This window comes from Corvus cornix, chromosome Z (assembly GCF_000738735.6).
Source record: "Corvus cornix cornix isolate S_Up_H32 chromosome Z, ASM73873v5, whole genome shotgun sequence".
NCBI lineage: Eukaryota > Metazoa > Chordata > Aves > Passeriformes > Corvidae > Corvus > Corvus cornix.
Window position 1 is genome coordinate 13489316 of NC_046357.1, and position 17387 is coordinate 13506702.

The 17387-nt window shown below is 40.4% G+C and overlaps 1 protein-coding gene across 2 annotated transcripts in view; it reads right to left on the reverse strand.

Annotated features, from left to right (window-relative positions):
• Positions 1-17387, reverse strand: part of TARS1 (threonyl-tRNA synthetase 1) — a 27867-nt gene continuing 10480 nt past the window's right edge. Inside the window, exons 1-19 of one of the 2 annotated variants that reach the window (XM_010395145.4) lie at positions 14791-14849; positions 14450-14530; positions 13420-13610; positions 12264-12387; positions 11087-11208; positions 10755-10872; positions 9837-9901; positions 9677-9755; positions 8982-9128; positions 7954-8052; positions 7066-7232; positions 6402-6564; positions 6176-6313; positions 5421-5498; positions 3638-3738; positions 3430-3534; positions 2682-2754; positions 1849-1963; positions 1-1250 (exon numbers count right to left, since the gene is read on the reverse strand). In XM_010395145.4, the coding sequence (XP_010393447.1) occupies positions 1102-1250; positions 1849-1963; positions 2682-2754; positions 3430-3534; positions 3638-3738; positions 5421-5498; positions 6176-6313; positions 6402-6564; positions 7066-7232; positions 7954-8052; positions 8982-9128; positions 9677-9755; positions 9837-9901; positions 10755-10872; positions 11087-11208; positions 12264-12387; positions 13420-13610; positions 14450-14530; positions 14791-14811 (2136 nt within the window). In that variant the 5' untranslated portion in view covers positions 14812-14849 and the 3' untranslated portion in view covers positions 1-1101. Of the gene's footprint in view, positions 1251-1848; positions 1964-2681; positions 2755-3429; positions 3535-3637; positions 3739-5420; positions 5499-6175; positions 6314-6401; positions 6565-7065; positions 7233-7953; positions 8053-8981; positions 9129-9676; positions 9756-9836; positions 9902-10754; positions 10873-11086; positions 11209-12263; positions 12388-13419; positions 13611-14449; positions 14531-14790; positions 14850-17387 lie in introns of those variants that run through there. The other variant, XM_039566562.1, reaches the window with a different exon arrangement.

A 17387-nucleotide genomic window follows, 5' to 3' on the forward strand; every position in this document is an offset into this window, starting at 1 on the left:
TCCTCACACCAAGATTTTATTTTTTGTCAGTAACAGACATTTGCCTCTTGTTAGCCAAATGCAGAGAAAAACCCCAAACCAAACCCAAAATCAATTTATATGATCCCTCAGCAGTAAGATAGGAAGGGCTGCTAATTATGTGAAGGAAGCGTTCCATGGATGGGACAGTACCTATTAAACTGGAAAGTAGCATTTGTCTTAAAGAAATAATCACTACTTTTTTTTGTTCAGTACATTCTTCTTTCTGCTGTGACAGATGCCCTTACTGTAATGACACCTCAGAGACATGAACAGAAACACCCTTTGTTCCTAATACTACTGGTTTTCTTAGCTGCTTCTTTGGCCCTACTATGCCCTGCTTTTTCCAGACAGCGTTATCCCCTTTTTACAGCTCCAAGGACCTTACCTGCAGAGCCAGCACATTTCAGAGACTGCCTTTGGAGGAGGGTACAGTAGGCTTTGGTTAGCAACCCGGTGCTCCGTGGCAGATGGGCCCACAGGAGCCAGGAGTGCCACACCGTGGGAGCTGAGATGCTGCCAGAGTAACCAACCAGTACGGAAGCAGGAGGCCACTGTTCAGGTCCCTGTTCAGGTGACTGGGAACTCTGGAGAGTCAATATATTCAATTGGTGTGAGACCATGAGACAGGATGGCAAGGTATAATTTTCTTTGCTCTTGGAGATGCTCCAGAAGCTGCTGCTGCAACACATGGTTACTATGTGGGTTCTTAAGCCTGAGGTCTATTGTTAAACTTGCATGAAAAACATCTGTTATCAAAATGTATGTTATTCTTAACAGGGCAGCTGGAATGCCACAGATATCCCTGATTAATGTTTCAATCTTCCCTTGCAGTCACAGGAAGTCATTTCATCTTGCTTCATCTGTCATTGGTTAGAAGCCAGAAAACTTTACTTAAACATTTTTGAAAAATTTCATTTTTTTATACAAAGAGGCATTTCTGACTAAAGAAAGATCCCCATTAAAATGAGCAAGAGGTCCAAATGTGAAATATACTTCAAATCTGGCTCAGAACAAAAACTCTGTGGTTAACTAAATGAGGAAAACTACAAATTCTTTATATGCCAGGTAGAGCAGATGGTGTTAAAATTCTTCTTCAGCTTGTCTGGAACGAGAGCCTTTCAGCTGCAGCAGCCTCTCCACAGTGTCTGCAACGGTTCTTTCCCCATGCACCTTATTGTCTCGGGTGCGGATGTTCACTGTTCCACTTGCCTTCTCCTTTTCACCAACAACTAGAAACAGCCAAGAGGCAAAGGAATTAATAGTGGAGGGCAGAGTTTCTCTGTCAAAGGCTCCTTGTACTCTAATGGATCCCAGATGGTTTTAAGGTCAATGCTAGACCACCAACTCACATGACAGGACTAATGTGCTGCTTCAAATCATGTACTTCAGGATGAGTTTCTAATTTTTCTCTATATCTCTTATGCATGCATGCCTAGTTCAGAAGTATACCACAGCTGAATGCAGTGAAAACATGTTTCTTTTACTGAAGTAGAAGCAAGAGCATAAATTATGGGGAGGATGGAAAATCACTTAAAAATCTGACTGATAAAGGACAAGAAACTTCATATCTATCCCCACACTGCTGACCAGAAGACAGCAAAAACCTTTTTCAAAAGTATCAGTAATGCCTAGGGTCACAGTGTCTCCTTTCAGGGACAGCTATACAAGACAGGAATGCCTATGATGTCAGCAGGAGAGGTTCTCTGCAGTGGAGACTCCTAGGAACAAATTGATCTACAACACTGATTACAACTCTCTGCCTCACTCACAGAATGATCAAATCCTGTAAAAAAAGGATCAGCCAGTACAAGGTAACAAATACATTACCCAGAATAAAGTTATACTGCGCAAGCTGAGCATTTCTGATCTTCTTGTTCAGCGTGCACCCAGGATCTACATCAACATCTGCCATAAATCCAGCATCATGAAAGTGCTGCCTCACCTAAGGAAAAAAGTATTTATTCATGATCATGAACTATGCACGAGTTGTAGATTTAAACCATTTCAGATTATCTGAACCCTAGAACAAAGGCACTGTCACGGGTTCAGACTTTGGAGATGAGCCCAGTTCAAGGAATTAAAATACGTCAGTTATCATGCAACTATATAAACACTAAGTAAGTAAGCAGTGATATGAACATCTAATGTTTGGCCTGAGTAGTGATTTTAGTTTAATATTGTAAAAGGCAACAGGATGGTGGACCTTACTGATTAAAAGAGATTTTTTAATTAATTTTGCAGACTATTTTATTTATATAGAATGTGCTTGAAACAAGTACAGATAAAGGTGTTCTGGATGCTAAATACGTAAAGACTCATTTTCATCTCTCTTACTGCTCTGCAAGATGCACACGGTCATGGGAGACTAGAAGCTGAAGGGTAAGACAGATTTGAGCCAGAGAAAAACTAAGTTTTCCAAAAACAAAAGTCTCACAAAGATCAATGTTCGTTATTCACATATCCAAAATCTAACTCAGGTTATTTTTAAGATAGATCTACAACTTCAGCAGCTAATTGTTGCTGTGATATAAAAATAACTCAATGTCATACGCAAAGACTTGGAATACTTCTCTGAGATAAATACTATTAATCATTAATAACCAAGTATTTCAGATCAATACAATATACTGAAAATGAAGCCCTGAAACCATATACATCACCTTTTGGGCATACTCATCACACGCTGGTCCCACTGGTACCACCATTACTTGCTGTGGGGACAGCCAGAGTGGCCTTCAATAAACAAACAAAACAAATTTATATAGTTTCCAGTATTTTTTCAGTATGAAAAATACTATTTATAGAGAGGAATAAAAGCCACACAAGAGACTCTTAAAGCCAGCTGCATAGATTGGGTTCAGAGGTGATGAGAGCCTTACAATTACAATAATTAACAATTATTTCCCCAAAAGAACTGAGTGTCTAAAAAGACTGCAGCATGGGCTGGAGCACTTGCTAACTGAAGATTGATGTTGTGTTTTACAACAGACAACAAAGCCTAACTGATTGAGCTCATTATTAACTAAGCACAGGAAAACATTTCCTTTTCAGTCTTGTCATAATAAGAGGGGTCACTCCCACTGGGTATTAACACAGGTAAAGCAGATCAGCTACAAAAATGACTCTTTACAAGACAGTCCTGCTGCAAAAGCAGTTGGGATGCACATGCCTTGGGCAGATTAGCTGTATGCTGCCCCTGCATGAGCAGTATCATGTAGAATCTACGAAATCTTGAATCATTTCATATCTAAGGAAGGTGGTTCAGAAGAAATTGCCCTGTGGTATTCCCAGGCATGTCACCCTAGCAAGTGGAACAAACAGACCCTCCTGACTCTCCAGTACTTGGGGCTAATTTCTCTCCTACATAAAGAGTTTGCTCAAACTGGAATAATAACTTTTCAACATTACCATTTGCCTCCATAGTTCTCAGTTAGAATGGCAATCATTCTCTCCACAGATCCCAAGATAGCCCGGTGAATGATAACTGGTCTTGTCTTGTCATTGCCATCATGGCTGTAAAGAAACGCTTTTGTAAGGTTTTTGATGCAATCTTATTCCTGTAAGTGTCACTAAAGTTAGACTACACAGAAATTAAAATCACCAGCCTTGTGCTTACCTGACAAAGGTGAGGTTAAATCTGACTGGCAACTGGAAGTCAAGCTGAATCGTAGCACATTGGTGGTAGCGGCCAATGGCATCCTTAATCTGAATGTCAATCTGAAAAACAAAAAGACATGAACTTCTACAACAGTTAAGAGACAAGCATTCCCTTCTAAAAGCAAATTCGTTGTTTTAAGATGGAAGGTTTCACTCATGAAATGCAGAGGAACAATATGTAGTCTTAAACAGCATAGTTTTACTTCAGCCTTCATCAGGCTTTAAGTGATTTGCAGGTTCTGATGCAAAAACTGTTAGAGCTAAAACAGGGTGAGTAACTAGAGAGATAATATATTGGGGAGAACTACATTTAATGTCTGACTGTAATTTGTGAGTTTCAGTCTGGGACTTTCATGGGCCTTTTCACTGAGTGAATACATAAATGCAGAGCTGAACACACCTCTCCACAAATGAGACTTCTTCAGCCTCAAACTGGCATTCTTTATTATAGAGTACTTGAACCTTATGTTACAAATACAGGGCATGAATACGAGACTATAACCTGTTAAACAGTCCACTTACCAGCAGGAACTCATAATAATTAGTAACTCTTGTTCTGACCTACGAGTCAAGCCTGTTCTTTCTTTTGCATCTAACACTTAAATCCTGAGTACACTTATGATACAACTTTGAAAAGACTTATTGAAAACAGTAGTCTTCTAGTGTCCTGACCTTACTTATCTATCACATTGCTCACTTACTCATCATTTTACCAGTATACACCAGGCTATATTTCTTATTTTAATTTATGTATTAAACAAATAGATCAGTGTTTTAACAACTCAAGATCTAAATGTCTTTCAGTTTGCATCCAGAATTCAGTTTATCAGAATTCAGCTAGTCACCAAAGAGCTTCTAATAATAAAAGAAATTTTACAACCTAATTTAATTTCAAATCCAGACTATGAGGAGCAAGTGTAAGGTTAATTAATGTTAACAAAGGTTCCTGTGTGTTTGTCTTCTTTCAATCAAATGAGGAAATTATTAAATCTTAGCTGCTATAACACATTTTACCTACAAGACATAAACAGAAACTGATTCAATTTGCATACAAATAGAGAAATCAGAGCCAGCTTACTAGATGAGAACACAAACACAGATGTAGTGTAGGCATATTAAGGAAAGATTTAAAACCAATTTCATCATGCTCTGTGCCCTTATGTGCAAAGATGTTAATGAAATTTCTAAAAAGCCCTACTTAATCTGTCCAAACTGAGGAGACTGTCCTTAAGAAACCCAACAACTTCACATGATCAATGTGTGGGGATTTTTAAAATACCAAAACCCCCCAGTAACTCAATGCAGCTTCAAAACTGTGCAGTTAAAGGAATAAAAATTTAACCAGGAAGTTTACTTTCGATTTTCTCTTGACTTAGGATTCACTTATTGCTGAAAGGATTATTTCTAATGCAGAAGTTGCTCTGCTAAAACAGATCTTACACTGCCACCTTGTGTTTATGTCACTCACCAAACCAGTCAGCTGTTTAAGCAGTAGACGAATAGTTTATTCATGTTTAACTGAGTGTTAAAGCAGTTAAAACTATGTGAAAACCAGGATCACAGATGATTATTTTTCTCTCAAGTATGTTAGAGTTTATGTATCCGGAAAAACAGAAAATTTCAGTCAGACAGCGTCTTAAAATGGGAAAACAAAAAAAATCACTTCTTCCTCATCCCAGCCTTTTACCTTATCCAAACAGAATTAAAAGACAAACCCAGCTAGGGGTTAGCAACACACTAACCTTAGGTCCATAGAAAGCTCCATCACCAGGGTTTAACTCCCACTTCTCACCAAAGGCATTGAGGCTGTTTTCGAGTTGCTGGAGATAGAGGACACATAGACTCAAGTGTTTCTTTTCATGTTACACTATCAGGTCAGACTGCTACTACAAATAGGTGACACCATCAAATTCTCACTACTTCTCAGTTACTGTTGAAACACATTTATTTTTTGAAAAGGGGAAGTTTTGGAAAAGCACCAGCTAAAAAAATATATTAATTTTGTCCAAATGTAAACACACTAAATTAATGCACTCATTTTGGAAGAGGCCAAATTAGCTAAGATGCAAGAACTTTCTATACTAGATTCAAAGTTTCTAGTTAATGTTGAGATGTAATCTGCCCTGGTACACCAAATGTCTATTCCTGCCTTATCGTCTCGCCAGCACTGCACCTGCAGGGGCCAACCCCATCCCTTTCAGCCTCACTTCTGGGAGATGGCTTTAAGTCTTATTACAGGGGCTGCCAGAATTGATTCTCTTCCTCCTTTCTAATTACCGAAAAAGACAAGGAGAGAGAGTTAATTCGATTCTGACATGGAGACTGCCTCTATACTGAGAGCAAACTATTTACAGCAGCCAGACTGAACTGAAGGCAGTTATCGAAGTTATATTGCTCATGCCCAGCCCAGCTTCACTGTACCTACCAGAAGGCAGTACGTTCTTAGAGAATATGCAGCCTTACATTGATTGAAAGGTTCATAAAACTACCGTTTTACCTTTTCAGCTTGATTCCACACTTCAATATCTCCCAGGTACTTTTCAGGACGAGTAGAGAGATTCAGTTTAAACGAAAATCCAAAGACATCATACACGGTACGCAAGAACTCCAGACAGCTCTTTATCTCCTCTTCAATCTTGATGATGATAGAAATAATGTCTCAAATATGGAAATTTCAGTTAACCTGATTGTAACACCCAGTTTCATCCAGCAGCAGCCCCTACCTGCTCCATAGCACAGAAGATGTGAGCATCGTCCTGCTGGAACCGGCGCACTCGGGTGAGTCCTGTGAGAGCTCCCGACAGCTCGTTGCGATGCAGGACACCAAAATCCGCCAACCGCAGGGGCAGCTCACGCCACGACCTTGGGCGATGGTCAAACATAAGGCTGAAGGAAAAGTTTATTACTTTCAGCTCGTTGAGAACCAAAATTCTGCAAAGAACAGCTAGGGAGAAGCAGCCAGTGATGAAGCACATGCCCATGAGGCCACTGGGGTAATCTGGATAGAGCCATCAGTCTTAACTAGTTTTGTCAGGAAAACAATCTCCTTTTATAGCTGGTAGGCTTTCCCCTCCTCACCGAGAGGAGACGAAACAGCTCCTAAAACTGAGCATTAAAAGCTGAATGCCTGAACTGCCACAAAATTGACAATGCCCCAGTAATGATGGGGCCACTCTAATGATGGTAAAATGACATGACATTTCTCAGTGTCTCAAGTGAAAAGAGCATGTAGACACCAAGACATACAATTACATCATTCCTGAGAGAATGAATAACTGAAGGTAACCATCTTTACAATTACACAGGCAAAGGAAGCAGAGTGGGTTTGGTTTTTTTTTTTTTTCAATCAGCACAACCTCTGGTAAACTGAATTTGCTATGTATTTACCAGTGTCCTGGACAGTTCATAGGCTTCAGAGCAAAGATTTCTTTCTCCACTTCAAAGGAAAACATGTTCTCACTGTAATGCTGCCAGTGCCCTGAAGTCATCCACAGTTTGCTATTGAAAACATTTGGAGTGACAACCTCCTGGAATCCACGTTTTCGATACTCACTCTAGAACAGACACAGTACATAAAATTAGTAATAAAGAAAGCAAAAGTAATCACAGACTTCCATCTGCAGCCATAAAAATATAAAAATGCTGCCATACGGAAGTCCCACGACTTAGGAAGGGAAGGGGGAAAAGAAGACAAAACTTCAAGTTGGGCATGCCAGGACACATCCCTTCCACCACCCTTCCTCCAAACAATTTCTCTGTAGTAAGCAAGAACAAGTTTCCTCCCTGCAAGCAATGCAGCAGTCTCTAATTACTCAATGACTCTTTATATATTACATTTCAGCCCAAATATACAATAATAACACAGACTTTAAATATTACAGCAGGAAGATGAGAATTTTTTCCTACATATATTTTCAAAACAAACAGGTCTACAAGACCAAATTAAGTAAGTTTATTAAACCAAATCAATATGCATCAATAGAACAGCAGTAGTATGAGCTTAGCTCTACTATTAGATGTCAAAGAATTCCTATTACAAAGCACCTTTATCACAGCTTTAACTGCAGGTATAAACTACTGATAAAACATAACTTTGCAGAGATTGGGACAAGAACAATTCAAAGAAACCAGGTTTCTTTAGTTCCATGGCTTACACAACTAAAAGGTAACTTGAAGTGAAGGGCTATTAATACTGTTAAATGTAAGCAGGCTGTTATGTATTTTTTTTTAAATTACGCAATTTCTCCTACAAGATTTCCAAAAGATATTACTTACCCTTATGAACTCAATTAACGTGTTATAAATGTAAGCTCCTTTTGGCAAGAAAAAACAGCTACCAGGGCTGAGCTCATGGAAGAAAAACAGTTCTTGGTCCTGCAGGAAAATAATACTTGAAAAACTTAGTATTTGCACCCTACCTTTCTGACTTAACATTCACAAATGAATTGCTACTGACTGGGCATCACTAATCAAGAGTTTCAAAAAGAAAAACATGGGAAAAAAGCAATATCCAATACATTAGATGCATTTCACTAGTATTTTTATGGCTGTTAGCAGTTACAGGGAAGGCAATTGTTCAGTTTCTGTTTCACTCATTACTGATGCTCCAAAACTTTACACTTAACTCCCAACTGTGCCCCCACAGCTCCCTCTGCACATTGACAAGTAAATGTTTAGTTCTGCTTCTGCACCTCTCTAATTAACTAACTAACTCTAACTAACTGCAGCTCTCTGCACCTGAACTGAATGTGTCAACTATAGCTGGTTAATGTTACAAACTGTGCACACACCTGGTGTCTGCATATGTGGAATTCTTCAGTATTTTGTCATGATGTACTAGCAGCAGACATTTTAACCCTATTCAGGACTATCAGTTATCTGAGAGGGCTGTCCATCTAAAAAAACAAACCCAAAAACCAGCCAACCAAAAAACACAGCTATATATTGCAGACTCTGAAATCATGCAGAAGAAAAGAACTGTGTGAACAGACTGCAGCAAACTGTGTAGGAATGAGCATTGCCAGAGGACTGGAGCATTCATGGGTTGGAGACTGAAATGTTTATATTCTATTCAGATCGATGTGTGGAATAAGGATAACATGGTTTTAAAATATAAAAAAGTTACTTATTTTAGGACTTGGATGCTCAAGAGAAAAGTAGGTGACTTCACTACTCACTGAAAATAAAATAAAATTCACGTCTTGGTTGTGGCAGCAAGTATAAGCTGACTTCAAGATGCTTTCAATTAAGGGGTTATATCCACATAATACTTTTGAAATACAGTACTACAAAAGCTGTCTCACCCGCCCAATTTTTCTGTGATCTCTGCTTTTAGCCTCCTCCTGGAATTTTTCCCACTCCTTCAGCATTTTTGTATCTGGAAATGAAATTCCGTAGATCCGCTGGAGGGATTCCATATCAGCCTTGCCTTCCCAATAGGTAGAAGAATTCTGCATGCAAAAAAGAAATTAAACATTGAAGAAAGGGAGAAGCCTCCACATTTTACTACTACTGCCTGCTATAAAAGGGCATGCAATTATTAACAAATCATTAATGTGGAACAACTAAGGCACAAGGAGAATTTTAATGTGAAATTCAGTGCATCGATTAGAAAAAATCCTGAAAGGTAAATACAGTAAGTAGAAATGGTTTCAGGCTCTTGTCTTTTTTAAAAGCCTATCTGCTTTGTAGCTGTCCTATTCCAACTGTTTATTCATAAATCATCAGCTGAGCAAAAACTGTGAACTCTAATTGATACAGTTCAGCCAAACCTTAAGCCAAACTCACACTCCTGTGCTGGAAGTACAGGCCCTGGACACCTAGCTGGGCTTCACACCATGTGAACATCATTCTAGCACACAACCCTTTCACAATTTTTAACACTGAGTTTTTGGCTAGGTTACCCATTTCAGAGTACATTCCTGGCTAAGCCCAAAGACAGCAAAACATTTGAAGTGTTGCACTGAAAACATTTATCTAAGGCAGTTCTAGCACTTACCTTATGAATTTTTATGGTCTTTATCTTGCCAGTATGTCTGACATGAGGCCCTCTGCATAAATCTATCAGGGGACCACACCTAAGAAAAGAAAAGCATTTATTTGGTATATTTAATCCTAGAACCATAAATCCAGTAATATTATGATCCATGCATAATTACCTGTACACTGTAGTAGTTGGGGTATTGACCTTCTCATTCAGGATGCGACATTTGAATTTATTATACTGAGAAGAAAAGCAACACACATACTTGTTAATTCCCTGTTAAGAAAGAGAAGCGGCCAACAATTTAAATTATTTGCAAACCTGATGCTATGTTGCATCAAAACAGGCCTGGAAAAGAGACAGACAGGAGGACAGGCCAGTAGTGGAGCAAGCTGCCCAGAGAGCAGACTGTGTGCAGTCTCTGTCCTTGGAGGTTTTGAAGGCCCAAATGGACAAGCCCCAAGAAACCTGGTCTGACTTCAGTGTTGATCCCATGTCCTGTGCATGAGACTGGACTGCAGACCTACAGAGGCACCTTCCAACCAGAATGATGCTATGATTCTCCTTATGTCCTAACAGTGAAAACTCATTAATGTCTACCTCAGGAATGCCAGAAAAACTATGTGCAGCTATATACTAGAGAGAAAGGGTCAGCTTTTAGTGTTGCTTGGACTTTTTTAGAAGTCCTCATTCTAAAAAATGTTTTATGAAGCTTTCTGAATGGAGCAGCAACATACGCAGTTACAGTATCACCACAGACAAGATAATACAACGTAACTGCACACATAATATATTGCAAATTTACATTCCTGACAAGTAAATGAAGAATGTGGCTTCACAGAATTTAGTCAGTTCACTCTGGGGAAGAATGAGAATTCTCAGTTTTAGAAAATCAGAATGCGTATTTCCAAGAACCTAAGAATTACTTCCTTTTTTTTTCCTGTTAAATATCACAAATGAGCTTCTAAGAACACATCACCTTAAAAAGTTAATTTGATATACTTTCTTCTACCACTAATAAAACATGCACTGAAGTTACAAATACTTAAGACTAATTGCACGAGGCTAGAAGCAACCTTCTAAAACAGCCTACCTTAAACATTTCAAGCAGTGTTTCCTTCTTAACTTCCAGTCTTTCAAAGGCTTGTTTTTCCTTCATTATCTTTTTGCATAATGTTTCCAAAGCAGAGAAGTCATTACTTGATACACCCCTAAAATAAACACACACAGAGAAGTGAGTAATTCTCGCTTCCAATTGCAATTTGTGATCCAGGTGCAATCCACTAACTTGCAGTTGGAACACCCTGCAAAAAACAAAGCCATGTGCAGCAGTACATGTGACTTTGTTGTAGTAACAAGCACACAGCAGAAATTTTGCTGTGACTGCCACCCCCAGCACCTAAAAAAAAAAAATACAAAACCTACCCTTCCTCAAGAAACATGTCATAATAAAATCCATTTTCTATTGGTGGTCCATAGCACAAACAGCCACCATAGATTCGTTCCATAGCTTCACCCATTATGTGAGCACTTGAGTGCCAGTAGACCTGACAGAAGTAAAAAAACAAGGGATCAGTCTGAATACACACAACGCATTTCCAATTTTTTTATTTAAAACCTTTTCTGAAACACTTGCTTTTAAGGACACTTGATGCAGATCCCACATTAGAGCACTGTGCAGAACAGAAGTGACCTGCCCAGCAGCACTCTCATCCTCAGAACCAGTGTTTCCAAAAAGCAGCACAACCACTGGAAAACTATTTACATTCTGGTAGCAAACAATTCATATTTTAAACTATTGCTGATTTATGCAATTATTGTCAGGAGACTAATTCAGAAACCTTTTTTTCTATGAACTCTAATCAATCAATCAGATCTGAATAAAGACCAAAAGATGTGATTTCAACATAAGGCTGTGGTTCTAATCCAGAGATCCTATGCATGGGACACTCCATCTCATAGAATACCTGAGGTTTTGACAAAAAACAAATCTCTTAAGACTTAGTCTGTCTTGGTTAGAACAGATTGAAATCACAAACTGGGAACAGTTATTTAGCCAATATGAAAACCCTTGGTTTGAATGCAAGACTACTGTGATGAGTTTGACTGAGAGCTTCTTGTACCAACTTTTTTCTGAAGACAGTATTCACAAATTTACTGGCTGTACACATTTATCTGATTGAGTAGCCAAAATAAAAAAGTAGATACTTTTGCATACACAAATTGCATACACAAAGAAAAAGAGCACCCTACTCAATACTTTTATGATTCTACAAGAAAGTATTTTTGTACTCAGTTTTGTTACCACAACCAGTACTGAAGACATAAGTTCAAAAGACCTACTTTACATTAATGTGAAAATACAAAGTTTTAACAAGAACTACAACAACTGCAAGCAGACCTGGCTACAAGTACACAGCAGAATGTACATTATCTGTGGTACCACAACCCCTCTGGTAAGGAACTATGAGGAAATGCAGATGTACCTAAACCATAAACCTGTTTTCTTCATCTTCTTAACACAGTAAATATTCAAATAACTGGAAGAGGCTGAGTTAAATGTAAACCTGAAAGGAAAAATGTTTTGGTAAAAGATACTCACTGCTTGAGCCTCTTCATCTTCAAACTTAAGCAGCTCCAAGGAACAATCCTCCTCCAAAGGACGGTCTAGATCCCAAACCACCTTGTTCACTTTAGCAATAACCGTGTTGTCAGCTAATCCCTGACTACAGAACAAATACAGAAATACAGTTGTAAGTAAGTATTTTATATTTTGAAATCAGCAAGCAGAAGTTCCCCAAATTTGCCCTCCAATTTAAGTAAGAATTCAGGAGTGCTCAGAATAGATATAAGGTCATAAATAAATTTCAAATAAATGAGCAGTTTAGCCAGTCCTGAACATTCATGAAAAATCCTACTTATATTTTAGGGATATGGAAAGAAAACTGCACTATATACTTAATCTTCACACATATTTGACTTAGAGGCAGAAACCTCAAAGTACAAACCTGACTTCACAACCCTACTGCAGTGTAAGACAGAACTTCTCTCTTTAAAGTTATCAAACACCATTTTTGACACAGTAGCTTTACTACTTGTAGCCACTAGGCAAAATACCCTTTTCTTGATCCCAAATCACAAAACCAAAGAAGGTTCTAATTACAAGGAGGTGAAAAAAAGGTTCCAATTCCATTATTATGGAAGGAAAAAAAAAAAAGGGGCCTTTCACCTTTAGGAATCACCCCATCTTTGCAATTTAAATGTCAGGATGTATCACTCAAAAATACTCCACAGCAGGTATAAGTAACCTGGAGATGTGCAATGCTCTTTTTAACAGGTATCTCCCATGCAAATAATAGTGAAGAATACTCATACTGTTAATTTTCTCTGTAATCAATTGAAACATAACCCAGCAGCCATCTTCCTCAGGTCAATGCAAACTGGTTTGCAGTGCTGGAAAATGCATCTGATAATTTACTAGCAAATCAGTTCTTAATGCAACACCAGTACTTGCATGGAAAAATATGCTATTAGGATGTGTCTAAAAGATCTCAGTTTTATTCTTATTTAATTTTAGAAACTGTATCTTTATAAGGCAAAAGAAAATTGCACTCCAAAGCTAAAACCCTACTAGTTACGTTCAGTTTATTGTATACAAGATGCTTTGAGAAGACGTGAGATAAACGACAAAAAAAACTATATCCCCTTAAGCCCACTGTCTGAAAATGATTGTGTAGTATCACAGAATAGAAACATACCTAATTCCACAAGCAATTTGATACGGAGTAGTCTTCCAGGATTCAGCATCAACCTGCTTGCCATCAGGTAATGTAACTTTGATGGGTTTACTGTCATTTGCAGCTCTTTCTGCAAGGAGTGCATCATGTTCAGCCTTAAGTTTATTGTACATCTCTAAACGCTCATTGATAAATGCAGGCCAGGGATTCAGCTGTATGTGATAAAGACAAAGGAAAATGATTAATAGATCATTAATCTGATAGCACATCATGTCAAGAATGCCAACACAACAGACACACTTTTCATAAGCAGCTATGTGATGCTATCTACAGGTGCTATAACTAGCAAATAATCACCATTATTTCAGGTTACATCGTAACCTGGAATATCGTAAGGCCTCAGCTTAATGAAATCTGTACCACTGTACACCTGTTCAATAAACCACACATGTTACCAAACAACTACATCATTAAACACCTGTTTAACAAACTATGTGAAGAAAAAAATCAACTAGAAAAGAGTGTAGAAGTTCAATGTAAAAACAGGTTTTTCTTATTAGGTCGAAAAACTGAGGGAACACTCTAGTCTGAGCCACCCAGACAGGAACTGACTCTAGTTTAAACACGTGTAATGACGTCAGGACTATCCGCCTGGACACAGCCAAGAACTTGGCTCAGGACTGCTGCTGACTAGCCGCTGGCCCTCCGTGGAGTCAGAGGGCCACGAGGTGCCACCACGAAGACGAAATAGACAAGAGCACCTCACGCAGGCGTTCTTCACCTCCGAGATCTGCTGCCTGCCTCTGGCTGCAAAGGGGCAGAGGGAAAAGCATCACCTAGCCCAGCTATGGGAATCTGAGCTGCTCTCCTATTACACCAATGCAACTCAGTGTAAAACAGAACAGTGCCACTTCATGGCAATCTGTGGGAGATGTAACTGTAAGGCCTGATAAAATACTTCAGAAGGACAAACAGTAGCAAAGCCAGCAGCGCACAGAGAAGCAACGAGGACTCCGCATCCTCCCACCCCCGCGGCCGAGGGGCTGCTCACCTCCGACCGCCCTCCATCGCCAGCCCCTTCCTTCATCTTCTTCTTACCGCAGTCTGCTTTATTCTCTCGCCCAGCGTCCACCTGCGGAAGGCGAGCACTGTTCAGTCATGCCCCGGCAGTCGCTCACACCTAAGGCGCTTTAACTCCCCCCTGCCCCATACACCACGGAAAAGACCCGACATCCTCGTCCCGCAAAGCCCAGCTCCCTGCTCCTTTTCCTGGGGGCACATCCCACCGCCCTCCGGAGCTGGGGAAATCCTCGGGAAGAGGCCCAGCTCCGTCTGCCGCCCGCCCCCAGCCTCCTGACAGCGCAACCCCCGCTGCCGAGCCGCGGGGCGCACCTGGCCCTCAGCGCCCGCCATGGCCGCGCGGAGCCGCCCGGGAAGGGGCGGGCGCGGCCCGGCGCAGGCGCCGCTCGGCCCCGTGGCTGATGCAACCCCGGCCCGGCCCGGCCCCCGCGGGGATGATGGAGCCGAGCGGGGCGATCGCGCTGTCCTGCGGTGGTGCGGCTGAAGGCGGCCCGTGACGGGCTGCGGCGGCTGGACACGGCCCAGGCTCTGTCCGCGCCCCTGAGGGCGGCGAGTGGGGCCCGGCGCTCCTACAACCGCGCTCTGCTCGCTGTCGCGGGAAGAATCACAGAATCAATTAAACTGGGAAAGATTCCCGAGATCAGCGAGTCCGACCTGTGACCGAACGCCACCTTGTCAAGTAGACCACGGCGCTGAGTGCCATGTCCAGACTTTGCTTGAACACCTCCAGGGACGGTGACTCCACCACCCCCCTGAGCAGCCCATTCCAGTGTCTAATTACCCTTTCTATGGAGAAGTTCCTCCTAATACCCAGCTTAATTCTCCCATGACGCAGCTGAAGACTGTGTCCTCTTGTCCCGTACCTTGTTCCCTGGGAGAAGAGGCGGATTCCCACCTGGCTACAGCCTTCTGTCGGGGAGCTGTAGAGACTGATAAGGTTCCCCCTGAGCCTCCTTTTCTCCAAACACCCCCAGCTCTCTCAGCTGCTTCTTATCAGAGTTATGCCCCAGACCCTTCCCCAGCTCCGTCGCCCTTCTCTGGACTGACTGCAGCACCCAGGTATACCTAGCTACGATTCCCCCTGATGCAGACGTTCAGTCAGGGATGGAGCAGTGAATGGGCGTACTCTTTGCAAAAGAGACTGAAATTAAAACAAATTTTAAAAAATAGGATTGATCAGTGTCTGATTTCCCAGGGGAGAGGAAAAAAAAAAGATGCGTAAGAGATTCTGAGGTGGTTGTGTCAGACCTGAACTGCAGGAGTGCCTGCAGCTGTCCCAAGGGAAGCCTCAGCTCAGTAGCTTGGAAGCTACAGACACCTCTAAGGAAAGGATGTGATAGCAGTTACGGGTTTTGCTCTGTAACCTTCTTTCCTTCCTCTCCCTGCTGTTGTTCTCAGCTAATAATAATGTTTTCATTTAGGAAGGTTACTATCTTGCAGCACAATCTCAGGTGGCTATGGACTACCAGAGTGGCCAGTCCCAAGGCCTTAGGTGTGTTTGGTAACCTTACTCACCCAGTAATTTAGTTTAAGCAAGATGTTCATTACCAGATTTCATGTTCTCAAGAAATCCTGGCATAGCATCCTTACTTTGAAGAGAGTAAATCACAGGGCAGGCCTTGCCTTGGGCCTCTGCTGCTTGCAGAGCACCCAACTTCCACTCCCTGCAACAACTGCCTTCTGTTCATCTGCAGCAGTGATTGGGGAGTTTAGAGTGTCTAAAATGTGCTCAGATGGATATCGGGGCACCTCAGGCTCCATGGACTTAAGTGCTATGAGCCAAAGGTTCAGGAAAAAAAGGGAAGTTTTGTATAGCTTTCAAGTACTGGTTATGTAGTGGTGAAGGATGGTCAAGAGAATGTCACTGGGCTATTTGACCACAAATGCAGGAGCTTGAAAAATAATGCAAATATTTTAATCTATTTGTTGAAATATGAAAATGGAAAGGTGTAGTAAATAGGAACCTAAAGACAGAATCAGGCCTAGATCTGGATAGTTCATTTGTTGTCTGAAAGTAATGTATGAGTAGCATAAATATGGGCAAAAACATTTATTAAAGAGCTACATTTAATAATGTATGTGTGATCTTTTCTAGCAATACAGTGTTTATTAACAAATGGTATTTCATAATACTAACTTCTATATTTGCAGTATCTCCTACAATCTTTTTCAGGCGGACAAATTACAAGTGTCTAACAGACAGAACATCGCAAAACTTATAGACAAATTATGTAACGCCAAAATGAACAAAAATGTATAGTGATGCTGATCAAGAGAAAAAGCTATTAAGCATCTCAAAAGCAATTGGGAAACTGTCCCTTTTGCCACAAGATGGCAGCAGCGAAACATGCTGATCTGATGAGAAGCTCAAATTCAGCTCAAGGCTCTTGGCTTTAGGAAATAGAATTTATGACAGAAAGCACAAAATTAAATTACTGTTTTACTGACCTCGCTCTTAAGCGAGTTTAGTTGTGCGACTAAATTCAACCATGCTCTAATAGTGTAAATTGATTTCAGTGTGCTTTAATGATTATCAGCAATGAATAGATGTTTCTAGTTCATGTGAAGTTTGTTGGGAAAAATGTGGTCAGAAACTTCTACTGGAATTGCAGTGTTACTTGGCTTATATTTCATTTAGGAAAACTAAAAATCAAAATCAAATCAAAATGCAAATAAAACTTTAGAGCAATGAATGTAACACGTTTACACCATTTACTTGCACCATCTGTTCTAGGGAAACAGTCTGACTTGTAATACAGCACTAGGCTTTCTGTAAAATGTCTGTGTTTGTTTATATTTGTGTACATTAAATCAACTCTATTCACTGTAGAGTATTTACTGATTTCACAAACTCTGCATTAATTTGAAAATCAAATTGTATGAACGCCACCCATTTACATTGAGAGTTC